The sequence below is a fragment of the Cydia pomonella genome, chromosome 17 (assembly GCF_033807575.1).
Source record: "Cydia pomonella isolate Wapato2018A chromosome 17, ilCydPomo1, whole genome shotgun sequence".
NCBI lineage: Eukaryota > Metazoa > Arthropoda > Insecta > Lepidoptera > Tortricidae > Cydia > Cydia pomonella.
The window spans coordinates 8444490-8469471 of record NC_084719.1 but is presented as its reverse complement, the minus strand read 5'-3'; the positions used below and the strand labels follow the sequence as shown (position 1 = coordinate 8469471).

Sequence of the window (24982 nt, the reverse complement as noted above, 5' to 3'; positions counted from 1 at the left end):
TTACGTGTTCGGTTAATAGTGCCCAGCTATGTTTTTTAATGAAAATATGACGTTCATTCAAATAGGTGCAAAGTTAACTAAGAAAGACTTTTTAGCGACGGCCAAAGTAGCCAATAGTATCGGTAACTAACTACCTACACGTCCTTGTTTCTATGGTAATACGTGTGTACGATATATCTGGTGACTTTGACCGTCACTAATACATTTAACGCGAGAGGATATAGTTAGTTTGCTTTAGTCTCAAGAAATTATAACTTTATTAGTATACTTGATAGGTACTATAATAACAACAATAATAAATCGTACCTAATCGTTAACACTTAGCACACTGGTCGGGTGGAGGATCACATTTGACGGGCTTCTTGGGTTTCGGCTTCTCGGGTTTACACTCGTAGTAGAAGTGGCCGTCCCACCACCATGGCGTGCCAGGGGTCGGGGGGCAGGCGAACTTCACCTGACATAAGAAAGACATTAGACAACCTCGGAACAGAGAAACGGTAAAGGGTTTATTGCATCCACCGTGCCATCGGACTTTATGATCGAAGCCGAAGCCGGGTCCGACCAAGATCGTTTTCCATTTCACGAATATATAAATATTGTATCAAAACTTTTACACTAAACTAAATTATAACCATCGAAATTAATAATGATAATTAGAAAGAAACCCAAATCCTAAACTAAAATAAAAATTCACCCCTCGGCAAGGTGCCGTAGATGGTGGCAGCATTACCTCGCTGGATTGCAATACTAATGCGCTTTCACGAAATATATTAAGAACATCGTTAATAATATTTGCCAAAAATGTTTACTGTTTGATCTTTTTGCAAATAAACTATTTTTTTACAAGAGTTATCGGAGCCGACGTCGCTGCCGATCGTTAGCCGTCGCTGGATGGATGATTACATGAGTACTGGTATAATACGTAATAATATCTAGATAGTAGGAGTGGTTAGCCCACCACTATATGGCGTGACGGGGGTTGGGGCCTGGGGGTAGGCGAACTTCACCTGACACGACGAGACATACATTAAGTAACGTCAAAAAAGGACTCCGAAGCTGAAACTCATAGATTTATAACTAACCTAGATGCCTAGTCTGTACATCCCTAGTGAAGCCATTTCGAGTACGACATTATGTCGCCCTCGTGTCATCGTATCCGAACGGCCCTCGCAGTACTCAAGGTCGAGTTGGTTTGTGTACACCTCTCGGTTATAAATTAAAAAATACAAGAAAGATGGTTGTTTGTGCGGTGAATTGGTGTCACAACACATCAGTGAATAAAAACAAACCGCCTGATATAACATTTCATGCGTAAGTATCCAGTTTAATGTGATATTTTTACGTAATTGTAAATACAAAAATCCAAATTTTCGTCAGCCGCCATTACTTATAAACGTTGCCAGGTGATATGAATCTTTTTTCCTCCAAATGAGGCATGACGATTACATTGATAAAATTAATATGCTTACTTTAAGTTCCTTGTATGACTATAAAAAATATTCTTTTTTAGTTTTTCATTCTTTTATTTCAAATTATGTTTTGTCTTTTATAAAATTACAGTTTAAATTCATATTTTTATTTTGTGTGATATTCGTTTTAGATTTCCGACTGATCCGCTTCTGTCTGCGAGATGGACGGAAAAAATTAGATTAAATAGGAACGATGCAATATGGAAACCGACTAAACATAGTCGAATATGCTCTCGCCATTTTGATGAGCAAGTAAAGTAAATTTTATTTGTGGAACACAGGTGTTACAGTTAAGGTCTGTAAAAACGAAACGCAACTGTCACTGTCGCACTTATATGGAAGACTGATAGAGAGACACAAAGCGTTTCGTTGTTCGAAGCAATAGCGATTGCCACCTTGGCTAGGCCTGCAGGTACAATTACTAGTACTGACGATAAATAGTTATTTGTTTTACAAGTGGAAAAGTTGTTGTTTAACCGCTCGTGCTAATATTGCTACTCGAGCTAAATAAAGATCCAAAATGTCGAAAAATGGAATCTTGAGCGTTGCGAGGGTTTCAAGTTACGAGAGTTAAACAAATTTTGCCCCAAGTGAAACACAAAACTTTTCACCACACTAACCCGAAGAAAATATTAGTCAAATAAAATCAAACCAAATCAAATCCAAATGATCGTCATTAAATATTTATCATTTAAAATCATTATTCCAAAGTCAATTCTACCAGCTATTATCTGTGCACATTTGTAAAATAAAAAAAATAAACGTTTTTTTATTTAAACATTATTTCACAAAGTACAGAAATGCAAAGTCCTTAAAAGAAACCTTGAAAGCTTTTGCTACAAATTTAATATCTACATACACACTCCCAAATGATTGATAGCCAAGTATAAGGATGTGGTTAAAATCCATCTACTTTAAGGGGAATAAATGAACTCTGGCAACCCGTTTTTGTATATATGTGTGTGTCGCTGAGCGTAAGACACGAGCGTCGCACGCACACATCGATCGAGTTTCGGCTTCACTTTTGGCAGATTAGCCTTATGAGGAGTAACTGTCTATGTGTGATAGGTCAGTGCTGAAACTTATGTGATTAGAATAAACGCTTGAACAAAAGATTCTCGTCCCATACCAAGGTCTTAGTTCCATTACTTTAGACCGATTTTGTAAAATTGTATTTCCCAATAAAATAAAAAAATATTGGATAATATCAACCTTGCACCTGTAGGATATTAGTCGGATACATTCTGTAGCACCAAGATAGATGCTAAGAGCGACAGGGAACTAAATAACATACGTATCTGTGTCTTTCCCAGCAACCTTTTGAGATGCAGAAATATACCGAAAATCGTGCTGGTTGCTTCTGATTTTAATTGAATTTGCAAAGTACCTATACCAAGTTTATTAACTACATATAGTAGGTATAAATAAATACCTCGGTTGGTTTTATGCTGCTAATCTGAGGTGTCTTCGTACAGTCCAACGGGTATGCGGGACCCTCACCTAAAGGTCCCACAATTGGAGGCTTAACTCCATCTTTAGCGCTCCTGTCCATATACCACTGATCATAGTATTTATTAATGAATTCCGGTCCACGAGGAATGCTGGGAGTTGGGATGGACCTTGGGGATAACCGAGGTGGGAAGCGAATGTGGAGATTAGGAATGTCGTGTTTTCTTCCTAATAGAAACTGACGAAACTTTCGTAGTAACCAAGAAATATCTCGAAAATCCCATTTTACTTTTGACATATCTCCGTTTTATATTTGATAATATATTTTAATTATACCATGTATGTCGATGAATAAAGTAGACACTCGTATTTGATTAGGCAAATTAATATTTTGAAAGTTTGACAATAATTTGACTTGAGTTGGACAGTCAAGTAGGTCGGGAGAGAGCAAGTCGAGAGTTAAAAGCTTCGATCCAAAAAGTATTTATTTAACAGTTTTAACACTAAATTAAGATAATTCCAAATATTTGATAAAACAATTTGATTTGTTCCATATTTGTTCTGAATCTCTCATCTGATCTGAAAAAGAGGTTAAATTCAAGGATTCTCAGGGCTAAAAATACAACCTCTAAGATGCTCTAAGCAAATGAATACACGGCAAGTAAGGAGTTTACATCAGGGGGGCGACACTAGTTAACATTAGTAAAGATGACGGCGATCTCTATTAAAACGTAGTGATTATATGCTCTTTGATTTATATTAATGAGATCCGATAACCTACTTTTGCGTAAAGTTGACTACCGATTGTGCAAACTACATCACCCTATCTAATTGGTACAATTTACGGAAGGTAGTGGCAATACAATTTAAAGGCATGAATTATAGAAGGTAGAGGCAAGGAACAGAAACTCCTTAGGCAGAATTGTTGCAAAAGTGTCCAGCTGTCAGCTATAAATAATAGTTCCAAATCTCTCCAGAGTAGCGTTATTGACGGAGTGAAGTACGCTGTCTATGATTAGATTTTTTTTTTCAAGTATTCTAGGTATTGTATTATATTGTATGTCTATGGTATTGTAGCGCCACCTATTTATGGTTTTTTGTCGGACACTTTTTGGTATATGGAGATTCTGTTCCTTGCCTCTATACCTTCCGTACATGAATACCTACAATATTAAGAAGGTTGCATAGGTATACCTCGTATGTCAAGACCTATCTTTATTCATATTGTTATTGTTATTACTTAGCAACTTTTGTATATTGTCAAAAAATGTAAACAGATATAGGTTTGATCGGTATGATTGATATGAATTTATTATTTCTCTAGTACGAGAATGAAGGACTTACTGTATTACGGAAGGTGGAGATAAGGAACGAAATCTCCATGTACCAAAAAGTGTCATCAAAAAACTTTAAATAGGTGGCGCTACAATACCTAGAGTACTTGAACAAAAAAATCAAATCATAGACAGGGCAATTCACTCAGTCAATAACGCCTAGGTTCTTAGCTACTCTAGCGCTACTCTGGAGAGATTTGGAACTATTATTTATAGCTGACAGCTGGACACTTTTGCTACAGTTCTACCATAAGAGATGCCACTCCTCTTAATTCCACACTCCATACTACTGTATGTAGACATTTGACACATTCGCTCACCATCACGTGTATGGAGTGTGGAACCACCTTCCATAATCACGTGCCATGCCATGCCACTCGCAAATGTTCGGTACGTACGTTACCAGGATAGTCCTGCAGTCATGAATCTAGTATAACTGGATCAGCCATGAGCGGTGAGGGTGGGGGGAGGGGGGGAAATGACCGAACGGGATAGTCTTATGTATCTTTCAGTAGGAGAAAGCGTGATTATTGTTTGTCCTTGTCGCAGACTCACATTTTTTTATTCCCCACCGTAAATTTAGTATGGTTTATAGTGGGCTACAAATAACCCGACCAAATTACGTAGGTTGTTTATGGTATGTTGTCAGGAATGTTAAAACGTTTTTATTTTGTCGCATTGCGTATGTTCTGTCCTACCAGATGGCAAGACCATTAATTAACCATTAAAAATTGAACCGTAAATTGTGTTCTTATGGTTCATTTGTAATGGTCAATTCTAATTGACCTTCGGCCAACACTGATCCTACAGCACTATAACCGCGAAAATCGAAGCTCGTCAATTGCGGGCATTTTTCTCTATCACTCTAATTACGTCTTAGTAAGAGTAAAAGAGAAAGATCCCCGCAATTTGGATTTCGCGGTAGGCCCCGAGATGGCATAGATATGCCATATATTTCATAAATAATGGCAACAAAATGTTAAATTAATTTTGTTTTTGTACATCTTCATCAAAACTAGACGTATAAACCGTATAAATTATAATGAGTGTCATGAACACGCTCATACTAAATGTGATATCAGAACGTTTTCTGAACTCCCGCGTTTTCCGACTATCTGTCAAACAGTTTTCATTCATCGTGTGTTGAAATGATCACAACTTGAAAGTATTGTTTGTTACCGATTGAATTACTGTTATTTCTGATAATATCTGCGCAGTGTGTGTCGTACTGTGCAGGAGACATCAGTTCTTATACCGCGATATGAAAACGAACAAAGCGGTTGAGAATGTGGAGATCACACCATCTAAAAAGAAACTGACACAGGCTCGCTTGCCTTTCAAGCTTATTAGCGAAGATGCTTCAACCCCAGTGGCTCCTCCGACGAGGAAGAGGAAGCTCTCGGCAGACGGAACGGAACCCGCCCCTAAGGGTAAGATCTGTAAAGAAAATAACGAACTTGACGATTTGGTAGTTATTAGTGATGACGAGTGTAAAGACAGCCAGAAATTGGAAAAGGAGGCGAAGGCGATGAATCCGTTCGTTAAGCTCGTCGATACCGCTTGGAAAAAGAAGTTACAGAAAGCAAAGTCTCCTAAAAGACGTAAAAGTAGGAAAAGTACTTCAAAACAGATTGAATCTATTGAAAACAAAAGTGAAACGGAACAAGGTGATGCCGAGGATGTTGAAATGATGGACGTAGACACTGAGAACCAGGAGCAAACTGAAAACAAACAGAAATCTCCTAAGGCAAATCCTAAATCTAAAAAAACTGAAATAGAGAAAGAAAACAAAGCTTCTAACGATGATCTTCCTGATGTTGTGGAACTTGAGGACTCAAATGACTGTCTTGACATGAAAAAACCAAATGAAACCGAAAAAGAATCGGATACCAACACTGAAGTCAAAGAAACAGCTCCCGTTACTCCTAGAAGTTCAAGAAAGTCAAAGTCAGAAACAGACACAGAAAAATCAAATGAATCTAAGCCAGCTCCAAGGACTCCTGAGCGCAAAGCTAAGGGTAATAAAGACAAGCCTAACACATCATTACCGGCCAAGTTGAATGAGTCTGTCTCCAGCCCGTCAACCCCAAAACGCAACAGTAGGAGTTCTTCTGTCACAAATAGCCTCAATGATTCAGTCAGCGAGTCCGCTAGCACACCGGCGGCCAACTTAACTCCAAAACAGGTAATTTATTTATTTATATCATGTCTTAAATATAATAGTTAACGGTTATGCCCTCTATGCAAACATTGTATTGGTAGACCATGTACAAGATAGGATGATGATATAAAAAAAACTGCTGGACTAAACTGGATCCAAATAGCAAATGACAGGGACAAGTTGAAATTGATGGGGCCTTCACCTAGAAGGGGTCTAATGTACAAATTAATATAATAAAAACATCATACCCTTAAACAAATTTTTCAAACACATGTTTATAAATGTATTATAAATAAATAAATAAATATTATAGGACATTATTACACAAATTCACTAAGTCCCACAGTAAGCTCAATAAGGCTTGTGTTAATTATTAAGTAGTGTTTAGAATGAAAGCCTTTTCTTATTTTAATTTTTTATGTTTAATGTGTATGTTGAGTTTATATACCTATGTATAATGTATAAATCCTTTATTTCAGACAGTAAAGTAAATTTAAATTTTTCTACATTTCTTGCATATTTTATTTTTTTCCTGTCTGTGTGCCATTTATTGGCAAAAGGCCTCCTCCAACCTTCTCCATTCCTCTCTATCCTTGGCAACTCTCGTCCATGTGCTTCCTGCTATGGCTTTGATGTCGTCCACCCATCTTCTAAATGGTCTACCTCTTTTCCTTTTCTTATGGCCTGTGAACCAGTTCATTATCGTTTTCGACCATTTTTCTTTGCCTCTTATTGTATGGCCTGACCATTTCCATTTTAACTTTTTTATTGTTTTTGTGACATCTTTTGTTTTGGTGAGCTTCTTTATGGATTGTATTTTTATTTTATCCGATAGTCTTTTTCCCAGCATACTTCTCTCCATGGAGTTTTGGCAGGTTTCTAGCTTTCTAATGTGTGTACCAGCATACTTCCTCTACTCACTTACCAAACCTGGGCTCTCACTTATATACCTATGTTAAATTTGCCCAACTTCTTCATTTAAACTAATTCCATACGAACTGACCTGATTTTCTTGTTTTACTGTTATGTTATGGTGTCATTGAGCTGCTCTGATTATAGAACTCTCAAATGCACAAAACAACAAATAAAAATCTGGGTTTTGATTAATTATTTTATTTCCATAATATGACTACATACTCTGCACATCTCAACCTCTATAGTTAGGGAGGCGAGGTAGCTAAATGGCGTAATTCAACGGCGCCGTCGAGACCTATCAAAATCGAAAGATCAAATAATTTCGAAAAGAAAAGCTCGTATGATAAAAACCATTTTAGCGGTGGGTTTGGCGTGTACGGTTTTTCAAAAATGTTAAAAAAAACAGTTACTTGGGCATTCTCGAGCGCGTCAGATATTCATACTACGTATGCCCCAAGTGCCTCTGATAACAACGGTATACTAATCTGCCGGTTTGCGTGGTGGGGGTAGGAATATAAAGTAGTCAAAAATTCAAAATAAAAAAAATTACTCGAGCGCGTCAGATTTTCGGAAGGGGTGTTAAGTAGGCCCCAAGGAAGCTCCCTTTAAAAAAACTGACGATTTCGGCGTGACGATAAGTTACGATGAATTTTTGAAAATGCAAAAAAAAAAGTTTTTTTGAAATACTCGAGCGCGTCAGATTTTCATAGGGGAGGTTTATCTCGGTATCCTGAAAGCATATTTTCTTAATCTGACAAAAATGTTGGTGGGTTCTCTTAATCTGACCGAAAAAGGTTTTTTGGTTTCTTTTTTCCTTTCTTTCTCCTTTATAAAACGGGGATTTTAAGAATGACAATAAAGCGATAGATGCAACCAACGTAAATGTAGATGAAATGTAGTACGAATTGTATTATTTATTGTATAAAAAAATGAAATGATATAAAAATTGTATTATAATTGTATTGTTATATATGGCCTTCTCCTCGACACCGGGGGCGGCCCTAGACGCACTGCTGGATATTATACCACTCCACTTGCAGGTGCAAAAGGAGGCTAAGCAGTGCGTCTACAGAATATGCATGCTAAACAGGCCAAAATGGCGCTCTCAAGCATTAACCAAACTAAAGGCCTGGGTTTTTGCAAATAGAACCCTTAGCATGCCCACCGATGACACGCACACTGAATGTCATTTCACTAAACTGTACACAGTAGAAATACCTCCTAGAGACAAATGGACCAACGACCAAATGTACGTCTAAGAGGGAAGCCATATTTGGTACCCGGATGGTTCCAAGAAAGGCATTGGTGTAGGATGTGGGATCTATGGTGAGAGACCTAAGCTCAGAGCCAGCGTCAGCATGGGCACACAGGCCTCAATCTTCCAGGCTGAAGTCTACGCCATCAACAAATGTGCGGAGATTAACCTGGATAAAAACCTACGACACCAACATATCTACATCAACTCAAACAGCCAGGCTGCTCTGCTGGCACTAGAATCCCTTGAGTCAAACTCAAAACTAGTCCAGAACTGTAAAACAAACCTCAATGCACTGACAAACTCCAACAAAGTCACACTTAGATGGGTACCAGGGCACTCCGACATTAACGGAAACGAAGAAGCGGACGAACTTGCTAGAAAGGGCGCAGACACACCCCTGGTCGGCCCAGAACCGATCTGTGGAATCACAAAACGGGATGCATATTCACTGCTCAGCAATTTAGAAAAAATAAGGGCAAACGATTGGTGGAAGTTCGTAAAAGGACAAGAACACTCGAAAGCTCTAATCAAAGGGTTCAACAGCAAAACTGCTAGGGAGCTTCTAGGGCTCAAAAGACACAAAGCCTGCGCGGTGACCAGAATTTTGACTGGACACTGTAAATTGAACAAACACATGTTTCAAATTGGAAAGAAACAAGACGCGACATGCAGGTTCTGCCATGAGTCAGAGGAGACTGCAATGCACATTCTCTGCTCCTGTGGACCACTAATGTCAAAAAGAAGTACCCACTTAGGGCGGTACGTATTGCAACCCTATGAGGTACACAACATTACAGAATCAGAATCAGAATCAGAAATATTTATTGTGCAAACTGTGTAGGTACAAGAATATGACTTAGGTACATTTTTTGATGAGTATCAACAGTTTTACCCTTCTCGGGTATACAATTATTTTTAACTTAAACTAGGTTTTAATATTTTATCTTAAACTATATTTTAATATACATTTAGGTTTACATAGTTATAAAATTCTTTTAAATTATAGAAAACTTTGTCTATTAAAAAGTTTTTTAAACATCTTTTAAAAGTATTTCCTTCGAGGCTTTTTATTTCGTTTGGCAGATGGTTGAAGACATTAATAGCAGATATGAACGTACTTTTTTTATATATTGAGGTGCTAGTTCTCGGAAGTACCATATTGTACTTATATTGTGATCTGATATTTTCTTTGCATGAACGCTTTGTGAAATATTCAGGGTGTTTTTTTACAAATAGGCTTAATTCTAATATATAAATACCGGTAAGGGTCAAAAAGCGCTTCTCTCTAAACACTTCACGTAGCGATTCATCCATGTACATTCTAAAAACAGTTTTTAAGCATCTTTTCTGCAATATAAATGTTTTATCAACATCAACAGAATTTCCCCAAAAAATTACTCCGTACGTCAGTAATGGGTAGACTGTTCCATAATATGCACTAATAACAATTTTTTCGGAGCAAGTTTCTGACAATATCGATAAAGCATAGCATCTACTAGAAATTTTTTTATTTAGCTCATTTATATGTGCCTTCCAATTTAAATGTGTATCTATTTCAACGCCGAGAAAACTAACATGGCTTACGTCATCTACTGACGTATTCGCATTTGACGCTACAATAGATTCAGGCACAGTTTTATAATTTCTAAATTGTATAAGTTTCGTTTTATCTAGGTTGACATGGAGGTTAAGACTGTTTAGCCATTTTAAAATGTTTGTTAGTACACTGTTTATATGTTCTTGCATGTTTTCATATGTATTTTCATTTGAGAACAAAAGAGTAACGTCATCTGCATATAAAGTACACGGTACGTCAACTATATTTGGAAGTTCATTTAGGTATATTAAAAATAGGAGTGGGCCGAGAATACTACCTTGGGGAACTCCAAGCTGAACTTTCTCAAATGATGACTGTACCCGTGCAACTGTTTTTGTCTGAGCATTGTAACTAACAATTTCTACAGCTTGCTCCCTATTGTACAAATAAGTGTAAAATAGTTGAAGAGCATTTCCTCTTATTCCAATATTTTCAAGCTGTTTTAGAATAATGTCAAAGTTTACGCAGTCAAAAGCTTTTGACATATCGATCAAGAGGGAGGCACAAAGGTTTTTTTTGTTTACACTCTCCCAAACAAGCTTTAACGTTTCAAATATAGCTGTTGTAGTAGATTTCCCCTTTTGAAATCCAAATTGGCATGAGTTCAGGATTTTATTTTGATTAAGAAATTTAGTTAATCTAATGTGTATTACCTTTTCAAAAATTTTAGAAAAAGTAGGTAATAAAGCTATGGGTCTGTAGTTGCTCAAGTTGGTTTTGTTTCCTTTTTTATAGAGTGGTTTTATTATTGCTTTCTTAAGGTCATCGGGGAATATTCCAGTTTCAAGCGTTAAATTTATAATGTGCATAAGAGGGTCTGAAATATAGTCCACACATGATTTAACTACTTGAATTGGTATATTATCGTGACCCGAGGATTTTTTATTTTTTAAGGAGGCCACAATCTTTTTAATTTCACTAGTATCAACCGGAGTCAAAAAAATACTATTTGGGATACAATTTAATTTATATTTATATTCTTTGGGGTCAAACGTATTTAATATATTTTGGAATGTGTAATGTTTATTAAATGCTTGTGCTATCTCTTGAGGGTTTTCAAATGTTGTTCCATCTTTGTCTATTTTCGTTAAAGTTATTGGTATTGTATTCGTGGAACAGGTATTTAATTTTATTAAGCCCCATGTAGCTTTTTGCTTATTCGTACTATTTGAAATGTATCTATCGTTTGATATAATCTTAGATTTTCTAATGGCATTTTTTAATATTTTACAGTATTTTTTATACTTCATCAGAGTGAGCCTATTATCTTTTGTTTTTTGATTGGTAACGTGTAACTTTCGTTTGATTTTACTGGATTTTAAAATACCTTTCGATTTCCAGTTTGGTCTTTTCATATATGTGACTTTGGTTTTTTCTAGTGGGATGCAGAGATTAAAGACCAGTGAAAAAATGTCCGCAAATGATTTATAGGCTGTGTTAGGATCTGATTCCCTATAAACGTCCGCGAAGTTAATTTGAGCAATATATTTTTTGAAGATGTCAAGATGATAATCAATCCTTCGTCTTTCAACAAACCAGTACTTTTGATTATAGCTATAATTTGTTGGTAATTCAATGAGTTGACCAGTATGATCTGACATTCCTAAATTCATTACTTTAGATGTATATTTATAGGAGTTTGTTAGTAGATTATCAATGCATGTTTCTGAAGTAGGAGTTATTCTTGTAGGCTCATCTATTGTATGTCTAAGGTTAAATTTGGCTAGTGTATTTAGAAATGTGTTTGTGGCTTTATCTGCATTTAAAATGTTTACATTGAAATCACCAGCTATAATAATTTTGCGATTTAAATATCGAGATCTAAGTGTTAGTTTGCTTACAAGAGTTTCAAACTGAGAGATAAATAAGTCGAAGTCACCATCAGGCGATCTGTATACGCATACAACTATATGGTCTATTTCGGAAATACTAATTCCGCAAGCCTCAAAGTGTAATTCGATTGACATTTCTGATATCCAGTCTATGCTTTGACAATTTAACGACTTTTTTGTATAAATACAAACACCACCACGAGATTTACGTGTTCGACAGAAATATGTGACCAATTTATAGTCATCAATTTGTAAAATTGAAGTTTCATTTTTTTTAAGAAACGTTTCAGAGAAGCATAATATATCTATGTTTGAGGCTGATGTTAATATTTCTATTTGATTTATCTTAGATTTCAGGCTTTGGACATTTTGATGAAATATACTAAGGTAATTTGTCTCACTTTTAGTTAAAAGAGCTTTGCTAGTTTGGGTTTTCTTCCCGGTTTCGAAAAAAATAATAAGGAATCGTTCCTTTTTTCGGTAATGGCTCCTGCAAATTTGATGTTGTGCATATATTTACAGAGTTCTGTACAATTGATTCAGCTGCCTCCGAAGGTACAGCAGAACATTTGAGATCAGCAGCAGCAACATCATTTACAAAGCTATAATATGCTTCCTTATAATCCATTTGATCAAGAATTGCATTTATTTTTTTACAAATTTCTTTCATGTACATATATTTATTTTTCAGTTTACTCTTTTTATTACATAAAATTTCAACAAATCTAAAGTTATTGATTTGTATGCAGCTTTGGCGAAGCAGATAATTCAAGACATTTACATCTATGTCCTTACTAATTCTAATGCCTAAAATAAAAACGGTACAATTTTCTAATGATTTTAGGACACTATTTAAGGCAGTAACAATCTTCATGGGGTTAGTGTCGTGTTCTCCAAGCGATAAAACAACTTTATCACCCTTTACAAAGGTATAGTCTTTAACAGAGTCCATAATGATGTCTGACGTGGCGCCTGGCGAAATGAATGATTTCACGTTGTATTTCGTGGAGTCGTTGTCATATCGCATTCGGAGGAGCATAGAGGAAATTCCAGCACATTGCTCTCCACCAAACACAAAAATGTTTTTGGTTTTACTTTCTCCTTCTTGAGTGCTTTGTCCGAGATTCAGTGTTGAGGGTAATTTTTTGGTAACCATATTCGATATAATTGTATGCCGCTCACTTTGTGAGGAGGGGTTTGTAGAGTTAGTTGAAGGAGAGGTATCAATTTCAGGAATTCCTTTTTCCGCGCATCGAGTTTTCTTATTTTTTCCAGTTTTAGGCGTTGACTTGATTGGCGATCCAATGCCACCACCATCAAGAAGTTTTTTTAATGTCGCGATCTGACGTTCTAGATCTGCGTGACCTTTTGTTAATCTCCTCACTTCTGTATTAAGGACTTCAATTTCCTCGTGTGCGCTATTTAGTTGAGTGGTGAGAACTGTGATTTCGTCCTTCAGTTCAATAATTTGTGTACTCTCAGTTAGATTGGGTAGGCTTTTCACGCTGATATCCTCATCGTTATCGGACGTCGATTCGGCTGAGCTACAGAAAGGAGAGTTTTTTAATGTGCTATTTATCGTATTAACTGGTGATAAGCTGATACTTTTTCGTCTAGGTCTCCTTCTAGATGTCACATTGTTTATTTCGTCATTTTTCTCGAGACATTTCTTTTTTTCTTGCTTAGGCGTTGATTGTATCTGAGGTTCAATCGTTGGAGAGGGACCAACACATTTATTGCACTTCCAATTTCCCTTGTCTTTTTTTGTCATGAGCAGAAACCTTTTTATACTCACATTTGCCGTGCATTTTATGTGAAGAATTTTTTTACATGTGCAGCATTTAAGATATTCCCTCGAGGTTACAGCGGTTCCACATAACGAGCATTTTGTTTTTTTATCATTTATATGGAAAGACATCTTTTTGCAGTATTTCCTTATTTAAAATAAATCGGATTCTATAACTGTAATCGATAGTCGGTATTCGATATTAGCAATCGATTTAACTTATGTTTAATATGCAGTTTCTAAACGCAACTTTTGACACTGGTAACACTATTGACATTTATATTTTTGTTTGTTCCGTTGGTAGGATCTCTCAATTGTCATTTCACATCTGACTGTCAGCGATTTGTCGAACGTACACCCGCTATTTTGTCACTAATTGGTAAATAACGTGATAAAATGTAAATTTGAAAGTGAAACGGTCGAAAATACTTATCTTACGAGTGTAGTATAAGTGTTTAAAACTCCTTTCCTGGGACACAGTTTGGCACAATGTGGTAACTTGCGAAAAGAACGTATGTTTGTTGAACTTTTTTTTACACTTGACACTAGGATTTACTTGGTTAACACAATTTTAAATATTTTTAATTCAAAGAGCTCTCCCGTAAACATGTTAGCACGGCTAGGGTTGCCAGCCATCCTTCTTACGGCCCAAAGAATCTGGAATTTCCTGGATTCAACGGGCATCAGTAATGAACTTTAAAGGGCTGTCACAATAGACCAATGCCTGATCGACGTGGCAGTCAAAGGCCCACAAACTACAATAATAATAATAATTAATATATATGACCTTTACATTTTTGCTCAATACAATTCATCTTCTTCTTCTTTCACATAATTTAATCATCGTTATTTCATATTAATTATTTTTAACACCCTCAGTTTTCGAGATATTCTCAAAAAAACCGGGAGTTTGAGTTTTTATGATGCTTCAAGTCAAAAAGTTTTAACTTTGGACAAAAATGTAAAGAGACCTTTTTTGTGTATAATAAAATTACCTTTTTTGTTTATTTAAACTTTTTTTTGTAAAATGTATCGTTTGCGACTTATATGCCGCAACGCGTTTTTCGGAAGACTAAATGGCTCCTCCACACTTCCGGTCATGCGGAAACCGGCAGATTTTGTATTTTTAGTAAGTTTTAGATTATATTCTTCAAAATAAAATTAAAAGAAATCGCGCTCGAGAATGCCGAATTAACGTTTTTTTTTTACAAGTTCGCGACCTTTTAACTCGGCGGCGTCAAGGACTTATCGTCAGATTAGTTAAATTTAGTCTTAAAACACTAAAATCAACCCCCAATATCTTAATCTGACGCGCTCGAGTATTTCAGACTATCGATTTTTTTTTACTAATCTGATCGTCTATCCTAGGCGCGCGTCACTACATATAGAGCTAAATACTTTACTAGGTTGTTCTATTAGGTCTAAGGTATCTCTCATATCTTAAACTGCCACGCTCGAGTATTACCGAAAATTCCCCTATTCGCCTCCCTAACTACTAGGGTGGCATGCAGACTTATTAGTTGTTAGGAATCTTTACTCTATTAATTATCAAATAATGTTGTTGTAAGTACATGATTGAGGTACTAACACTGGGCACTCTTCTTATACTCACATATTTTATTAAAACCTTGTTGGGCCTTCCTGATGCACATTTGCCTGGCATACAATATGGCTGGCACCTAGTCCTGCCAGCCCAACTCCTAGAGAAATTCTATTAGCAATGTTATTTTTGTTTACTGACACAAATTATCCATTTTTATACCACGACGGTGGCAAACAAGCATACAGCCCGCCTGATGGTAAGCAGTCACCATAGCCTATGGACGCCTGCAACACCAGAGGCATTACATGCGCGTTGCCATTTGACTTCTGACTACAACACAAAAACGTCTGTAATAAAACCTGTGTTTTTTAATTGTTTATGGAGTATCTAGATTGTTGATATTGTAAAATATTTTTCATTCCTTGTATTTATTTCAGTTGCAAAAAAAATTAGAATCTGCTAAGAAGCGGGAAGAGCGAGAAAAAGAAAAGCAGGAACGTGAAAAGAAGCGACAAGAAGAAAAAGAAGAAAAGGCTAAACAGAGACAGGAGAAGGAAGATGCCAAAAAGCGGGAGCGAGAGGAAAAAGAGGAGCAGAAGAGAAAAGAAAGGGAAGAGAAGGAGAAGCAAAAGGAGTTGGAAAAAAGTAAGTTTATATCACTGTATACTATATAATAATATAAAATGACTATCACCTTTACAGACTCTTGGTTACTACCAAAAAGTTTGCGAGGGAGGGGATTTGATCCCCATTCCGGGTCATTCATTCTCTTGCGCAAAGGTTATCTATTGCGATTCAATGCGAAGACGCAGCAAGTGTGTTGGGAACTTTTGCGCCTGGAATGCCTTGTGGTGAGTTATTTGATTAGGTGTTATTGGCTTGGTTTTTTTGTGTATTTATTTTATGATGTCTTGTTTTTGTCTTTTGTATTTGATGTATGATTTTGGTGTGTAATACCAAACAGTGGTTTGCTTTTAGTAGACTACACACCAATTTAAGATATAAATCTCTGCCAAGTGGGCATGCTAACTTTTTATTTGCTTGCAAAATCAGGCCTTTTAGAGGCCTATAAAGTTTGAATTTTTTTATTATTATATATATGGGTCGAATAAAAATGATAGACTTTTTAGTCTGCTAGAAACCACTATCAAATGAACTACCATAGTCAACATGCCTTGAAGTGTTTATAAATATATTTGTAATGATATTTAAAAAAACATACAAATTGTTTTATTTCAGAATTAAGAGAGGAAAAGGAAGAGCAAAAGAAAAAGGAACGGGAAGAAAAAGAAGAACAAAGACGCAAAGAGAAAGAGGAAAAAGAAGAACTGAAACGCAAAGAAAAAGAGGCCAAAGAGGAGGAAAAACGCAAGAAACAGGAAGCGCTAGAACATGAGAAACAGGAACTGGAACTTAAGAAGAAAAAAGCAGCAGAAGCGTTTGTTAACTTCTTTGTACCGAAACAGAAGGAAGAACCAAAAGCCGTAGTTAGCCAGAACAGTATTCTATCTAGTTTTACCATAAAAGCTGATATGAGATTAGCTCCATTGATACGCGTGGAACTCTCTGATACGCAGAAGCAAGATATGGATCAATTAATGAGTGGTCAAAAATTGGTGGAAAAGGATCTTTATTTGAAGAATTTGAAGAAGGAAGGTGTTAAAATAGGATGTAGCGGGAAGACTTGGCCGCTGACTGATAAAGAAGATGATTGTATGATTGTTGGTGAGTGCTGTATTTACATTTTTCGAGTTAATTGTAATAAAATCACGCTAAAATCAACTTCATTCACATTCTACCATTTAGAAATACTTTTAAAGCACTTGAGGCTATTTACTTCAGGCACGACAGGGACGCAGCTATACGTAGAAATATGATGCAGATAGCTCTACCCTGTCTTAAGTGTAGCATCCCTGTCGTGTCTGAATTAAGTAAGTGTGAAGCGCATAAATCTTTGTTCTAGTTTATAACCTTGAGAAGGTTCATGCACTTCAAATTCTGACTTAATGTTATTTGACTCAAGGTACTAAGTGTTGTGCTAATTGTATATCACATAAATGGAAAAACTTTAAAAGAGTAGTTAAGCGTTTTTTAAATTATTTCCTTTGTTCTGTTTTTTTATTACGATATTTACGATACAAGTGCGAAAAATAGGAAATTCGAGAGGCGATAAATTAAAACAAGACCGAAGGGAGTGTTTTAATTTATCATATTTCCTTTGTACATGTATTATGGACAAAGGAAACTTGTTGGTGTACTTAATTAGTTTAATTAAACTTGGTGTCCGTTAATTTGTTTAGGTCAATTCTTTCAAGCTAGTGTTCAACCATTTCCCAATGTCTTAACTTTTTGGAGACGTTAACTGACGCTCGCACAACCCAATCATCATCATCATTTAAGAGCATGGCTCTTGTCGGTGGAGTAGACGCCAGTTTTCGCGGTCCTCGGCCAAGTTCTTTAGGTCCCTGTAAGACTTAACTTGCACAACCCAATATCAACCTTCATGCATTGCAATAAGGTTCACGATCGGCGAGAGGTTCAGAGAGCTAATAAACTAACAATATATTTAATGGTTACTAACAGTGCAAAGAAAATTATAGCCAACAATAAAAGCTTGTATCTAAAATTGACAAAAACTATTACTTTTTATTTTCAGAGGACGAGCTACCTCCAATAGAGGGCGCTGACGAAGTACTGGCTTGCGAGCCAGCCACAAGGGAAAAGCTTCGTCCAAAGCTGTTCAGCTTCCATGAAAACAAGCGACCACCTTATTGGGGAACTTGGAGGAAGAAGAGTTCCTTCGTCACAGCTAGGAGACCTTTCGGACAGGAGGTATGTTGATGAGGCTTTAAGGCCACTAGGGAAAAGCTTTGTCTCCAGCTGTTTAGCTCCCTTTCATCATTATAACAATCCCTAGGAATTGTTCAAATTAATCTCTGCCGCTTCTTTACGCCATCGCCCTACGCGACAACATTTCCAACCTCACCACTTAGATCTGCTCAACTGTGCGTTCCTCCAGGAACTTTCTGCTTCGCACAGCTAAACTGTGGAATGAACTGTCGCCTACGGTATTTCCGGACCGATTCCTATTTTAAATTCCGGCAACGCACTTACAACCCATCTGGTGCTGCAGGTGTCCATGGGCGGCGGTAATCGCTTACCATCAGGTGATCCGTCTGCTTGTTTGCCTCCTCTATCATAAAAATAAAAGATACTCCTGAAGTTATACCATTATATTTCGTATTCTTTAGCGTTAGAAAAAGGGTAAACAATCTTGATGTGTCTTTTTATTAAAAAATAGTAAGTACTGCTTATGAAACCAAAAGAATGTAAATGACTAATGATCATATTTTCATATGCTATATAAATGTTACCTACATATTACATAGCTACAACTCTCTCAAATCTTTCAAATAAAAAGACACATCAAGATTGCTTACATTCTTACTAATGCCTAAAAATGAAGTATAGTTATTGCCATAATTCTCAGTTCCGCGCTGGCCAAGAGTTAAAAATACTGGTCTTAGCTGTTCAGTGCTCACATGAGTGGCTTTGTCACAGCCAGGACCGGCAGACATAAGGTACTTTCATTATCATCATATCAAGCAATACACTGGTGCATAAAACTTGTGCTCTGTACCGTAAAGTTTGGGCTCTTGCTGCGGTGCCTCCTTGATTCTTGAAAGTTTATTTAATTAGCTACATTTTCCTAGATCAGGGTGGAGGAAACCCCAGGTCTTTGAATATTGGGCTTCTTCAACTCTTTTAAAACTTTAACCCCCTTATTCATAAACGTGTACTAAAGTTACGATGCCGCTAATAATCGTTTGTCCCTTTCCGACGTATTGGTATGATTGAAAGGGACAAACGATTATTAGCGGCTTCGTAACTTTAGTAGACGTTTATGAATAAGGGGGTAAGTGTTTATAGATCATAATGAGAAGAGAAATATATTTTTGACATGATACAAATTTATAGTTGGTTTTATTTTTGTCATTAAATAAAGGAATCTTATTCTAGACATTGTAAATAGAATTTAAACCTTGATAAATTTCCAAAAACTGGTGATGATTTCTACGAGTGGTTCTTATCAAAAGTTGACCAAACCCTGGATGCATCACCATCACCATAATGGATCGAACATGATGGGCGTAATTCGACCTTGTCCAGGGGGCAGTTCGCAGAGAAACGCTATCTATCTATCTATCGCACTAATATGGAAAAGTGATAGAGACAATGGCTTTTCGTTTCTTCAAACGATTGTCATCTTGGCCCTATGCCTTGGCCTTGGCCTATTATAAACACTTTTGAATGATTTTAATGTTTCAATTCCAGAAGCAACTAGACTACGACGTGGACAGCGACGAGGACTGGGAGGAGGAGCAGGAGGGCGAGAGCCTCGACGGCAGCGTGGCCGGCGACGACGACGAGCCGGACGACGACTACGAGGTCGACAACGAGGTGTTCGTGCCGCACGGATATCTCAGCGACGAGGTATGTTCTATCTCTCTCTCTCTCTCTCTCTAGGCTGGACGAGCAGGAGGGCGAGAGCCTCGACGGCAGCGTGGCCGGCGACGACGACGAGCCGGACGACGACTACGAGGTCGACAACGAGGTGTTCGTGCCGCACGGATATCTCAGCGACGAGGTATGTTCTATCTCTCTCTCTCTCTCTCTCTAGGCTGGACGAGCAGGAGGGCGAGAGCCTCGACGGCAGCGTGGCCGGCGACGACGACGAGCCGGACGACGACTACGAGGTCGACAACGAGGTGTTCGTGCCGCACGGATATCTCAGCGACGAGGTATGTTCTATCTCTCTCTCTCTCTCTCTAGGCTGGACGAGCAGGAGGGCGAGAGCCTCGACGGCAGCGTGGCCGGCGACGACGACGAGCCGGACGACGACTACGAGGTCGACAACGAGGTGTTCGTGCCGCACGGATATCTCAGCGACGAGGTATGTTCTATCTCTCTCTCTCTCTCTCTAGGCTGGACGAGCAGGAGGGCGAGAGCCTCGACGGCAGCGTGGCCGGCGACGACGACGAGCCGGACGACGACTACGAGGTCGACAACGAGGTGTTCGTGCCGCACGGATATCTCAGCGACGAGGTATGTTCTATCTCTCTCTCTCTCTCTAGGCTGGAGGAGGCATTGCAAAGGGCAGCTGACAACAGTGACAAACGTTGGTTACACTGCAGCGAAACGCGAGACCTAATATCGTTTCACCTATTTACTAAAAATCCTAGATTTCAAAATGAAATAGTGTCATATATAAATATAATCACGCCTATTTCCCGGAGGGGTAGGCAGAGACCACGGATTTCCACTTGCTACGATCCTGACATACCTCTTTCGCTTCCTTCACTTTCATGACATCCCTCATACACGCTCGTCGGTTTAGGGAGCTCTTGACCTGGCCTCTCTTCAGGATTTCCCCGATTTGATCAGAGAAAGTCCGCCGAGGTCTACTCTACCCCTTCCAGCTCCCTAAATAGTGCCAAAATGCCTGTATTCCAGAATGCCCTTTTTTTCTTTTTCCCACGGCAGTGGTCATAATATTTAAACCTATCGTCTACCCATAACGGATATCTCCGGTAAAAAAAAGCCATATACATTTGTCAAGGTTTTGAAAAAAAAAGCACCCCTCTTCCTACTCTAGCCGGAGATCTCCGTACAGTATTTTGTGCACCATGAAGATCTCCGGCCATTTTAACCCCAGTCGTAAACCATTTTTATAAATCAAATTAAAGCTGCTTTTCGACTGCCAATTTGCTAGGGTCTCGGGTGCAAAAAATCTCCGTCGTAACAAATCTGTGGTGGCCCGCACGGGTGGTAAGCGGGAGACAGGGGTAACAAGCATTTGACCGATAATAATCTCCGGCTTGGGTAGAGGGGTACTTTTTTTTTTGACAGCTCGGCAGACGACAGGTTAAACTTGACTCATGTTTACACAACAACTTAGAGAGGAGGCAGTTTGTAACAATCTATCTGTCTCTCTCCTTTATACTGAAATCTTCGTATACTGCTTCGGAGCCCCTGCACTCGCTCGAAGCGGTATTGCCAGCGGATTCTGGGATTGCCAGTACCATTGGTAGAATAACTACTAATGATTTAGATTGAAGCTTTTATTATTCAATTTAGATTTTAATAGCATTCTTTCTCTTCAGGAAGCCACAATGGATGAGGAAGAAGACAAAGACAACGTCCTATCCCTTTCCCCCGAAACGCAAAAGGCACGCCTCAAAAACCTAGAAGACGAATTCGAGTCCGAAATGAAGAAACCTACAGAAAAACTAAAACCTCGGCTCTATGGTCTAATATGGGAAACTAAAGATGGCGGCAAACCAGAAAACTGCATCGACGCTCTATGGAATTATTTCGGGAAATTCTCTATGATCATGGATGACGCATCTATTGACAGTCTGTTACAACCACCGTCTGAGCCACAGGAACCAGAAAAGAAAAAAATTAAAAAGAAGAAAGTAGCCGAAAGAGAGCAACAGAGCCCTAAGAGCGAGAAAAAGAAAAAGGCCAAATCAGAAAACAAAGAAACTAAGAAAGTTAAGCCTGAGCCGAAGCAGGAAGCTAAGAAAAATCAACCTGGTATTAACTCATTTTTAACTAAATTAAAATCGACTTAAAATTTTAGATTGAATGTGACCAGAGATTAATAAATAAAGACTGCTAATCTTTACACAAAGTGGCATTCTTTTTTGGAACAAAAATTTAGATAGTTTTGAAATGTTATGAGTTTCATATAATTTGTATGGCGTTAGGAGTTCGCTTGCTATTGAAGCGCCATCTAGTGAAGTAAGTGGTAGCTAGGTGACAGTTTCGAATATATAATATGGAACTGAGACGTAAAACTCGCCATCTGTAGGATTTTTAATATGAAACATGTGTGAAGATTAGCAATCTTAATTGTTTACTGATCTCTGGTGTGTCTATTTATAATTTAATATTATTCAGACAAGCAAGATATTGAGAACAGCAATTATTACGGAATGATTAGCTTAGTTTTATATCATTTAATTCATTAGTTAAGTAGCAAATAGATAAATATCATAATGTGCATAGTTGTTGTTACTATGTATCTCAGTATATTTTTATTATCTGTTATACCACAGACAACTTGCCGAATAGATGCGTTAAGTCAAATAAAAATTCAGAAAATATTATTTAGCGTACAATCAGCAACTCTACTGACTTGACAGCAACTCTATTGGTCCCTTATTATCCCTTTTCATACAATTTTACAAGCCTCCATTACATATTTAATTTATGTTTTATTCCTTTCTTACAAATAGTTAAGTCAAAATGGTAGATTCAGACAAGAGATTATTATCTAATTGAGGTTTGTACCTTGTTGTAGAATCATGCTGTTCCTTTCTAATGTATGGCACTATCCCTTTCGGCTATTTAGGGTTATCAAAATTCAAGTGAAATATGATCTGTGGTTATGCACGCATAGGGACGTCAAGTTGTGCCAATCCTAATAATTGTTCGGAGCAATGCTGAGCCGGACGGAGCCGAGCATGACCGAGAGGAGTGTCGCCCCACCGGCGTTGTGCACTATGACCTAATTTTGACTTAGTATAATTTTCCTTGACTTTGCTCGTCTATTAGGTTACTTGGTTGTGTCTTTACATAAGATTTGCACTGACTTTTATATGACAGAGTTATTAATGCATGTTACTACAGTTTTGAACTTCCTAAATTATTAAAATAATTAAAACACGGCAGGCACGATTAAAGTTGTAAATACTATTCATTTTATTATCATTAAAATCTTGTTTACATAATAATTGTAGCATATTTTAAAATATACGATAATTTTATATGAGACTGTTTTTCTTGTAGTTACTCCTTTACACCAAGATTTTTTCCTTTTAGTGCGTCTCCATCGATCAAATAAATACTCCAATAAAATACATTTGAGTACCTATTATGTACGAGTAGAAAAAAACAAAATTATCGTCCGACATGGGGGCCAAAATATCTCGAGAAACTCGAGAAAAACGGTTCAATCAACGGTTTTCAACTTTGCTAGGCCTTTAGATATCGGGTCGGGTACTAGCTATGTGCGCGACTGTCACGCAACCTAGCGTCCGCAAGTCTAGGGGAAAACGTGAATTCACTACATCTTATAAAACTACTCCATAACTAAAAACTACTGAACGGATTTTCATGACTTTCATCTATCAATAGAGCGATTCTCGAGGAAGGTTTAGGTACGAGTATATAACTTGTTAAGGTTTTGGGTAAATTAGTTGAAATATGACTATGTTGTCGGAAAAAATCTCGCTGGCTAGGAGCTTTAATCGGAAACTCTGCCGCATCCGTTCGATCTATAACAACACAATGTAAGGGTTGTCTCTCATGGGTCTACAAAAAAGTTCGCGATGGTGAATGTCTATCTTTTAAGGATAATTTATTATACCCATTCTTAACTTCTAGAAAAACATCACAATACGTGGCATTTTCAAAGCTACTTACACGGATACCTACAGTATGAAAAATTATCAGATGAAATACGTTAGTTATATTAAGCATTTCATACAGATTGCAATCGTCCCTTACACCAATCAATTTAAATGAATATTTCAGGAGTATCTAATCGTAAATTAAAGTTCCATTTCGAGCCATATAACTTGTACGAAATGTTAAAAACGCAATCCTTGGTTAGTTCCTATTTCCACTACCGCATGCGTTGCGATCGCTTTACTTACCCCCACCATTCACTTCGCACATAGCCAATAATGAAAACGCTTGAATAGGCATGCCTGAGGAGCTATTATAAACATCGAAGATCGTCTATCGCCATCTCTACGAGTAACAGAAATGCAGATAAACTAAATATCGATATTCACGGCCCCCTGCTCTCACGCACTCAAATGGCGCCACATGCACAGCTGACGTGGCCCGTAATTTGATTACTCTACTCGTTGCCGATAGATTTGCACCTTATTTACAGCACAATAAGATTTAAATTATTCTGTATTTACTAAAAAAAATAACTGAACTAGACAAGCTGATGACGTCGGCTATCAACGGTTGCTTAATTAATCTTACCTCGATGCGTGATGTTAACAAGCACATATAAATAATAATTATACTAAGAGCTAAGGGTAGTGAAATGAGATTATAATCGTCTGCAGTAAATTAAATTGGTATAAATCACCTTTAATGAAAAAAACAATTATTGTTTAAATTAAGCACATACAGGTTACGTAATTATAGATATGTACAACCATTTTTGACTTTCAAATACCTACAATGTTCTTTTATATTGTATAGCTAAGTAGGTAACTATTTACATGGACAGTATGGAGAAATCATAAAACCGTAAACAACACGAGGAAACTATATAACTTAGACTAGAACAATTAGATCTATTTTTGTACAAACAATTTCGATATTTAATAAACACATTGGTCAATCTAATCTTAATTTAAGTTCTATTGTACTTTGATTAAATGTAATCTTAATAACTAGGTAGTACCTTCTTATATTTGTCTTACTGGATTAAGGGAGTTTTCAGAAAATAGTGTAGGTACCCAATTAGCGCGAGTTGTTAAGAAAAGTTAATCACTTTCAGTTTTGTAACGATAACTAAGCATTAAGTTTTAATAAAAATGTGG

At 37.3% G+C, this 24982-nt stretch overlaps 2 protein-coding genes across 2 annotated transcripts; one reads left to right on the top strand and one right to left on the bottom strand.

The window, feature by feature from the left end:
- Positions 1-243: 243 nt before the first annotated feature.
- LOC133526823 (uncharacterized) lies at positions 244-3992 on the bottom strand. The gene is made up of 2 exons (XM_061863622.1): positions 2902-3992; positions 244-454 (listed from the first exon to the last, which is right to left on the bottom strand). The coding sequence occupies exons 1-2, from the start codon at positions 3214-3216 to the stop codon at positions 314-316; spliced, it is 456 nt and encodes a 151-aa protein (XP_061719606.1). The 5' UTR covers positions 3217-3992; the 3' UTR covers positions 244-313.
- Positions 3993-5363: 1371 nt separating this feature from the next.
- LOC133526827 (chromatin assembly factor 1 subunit A-like) lies at positions 5364-23181 on the top strand. Its single transcript, XM_061863626.1, has 6 exons — positions 5364-6437; positions 15782-15989; positions 16584-17069; positions 18001-18176; positions 19680-19838; positions 21509-23181. The coding sequence occupies exons 1-6, from the start codon at positions 5514-5516 to the stop codon at positions 21980-21982; spliced, it is 2427 nt and encodes an 808-aa protein (XP_061719610.1). The 5' UTR covers positions 5364-5513; the 3' UTR covers positions 21983-23181.
- Positions 23182-24982: the final 1801 nt, after the last annotated feature.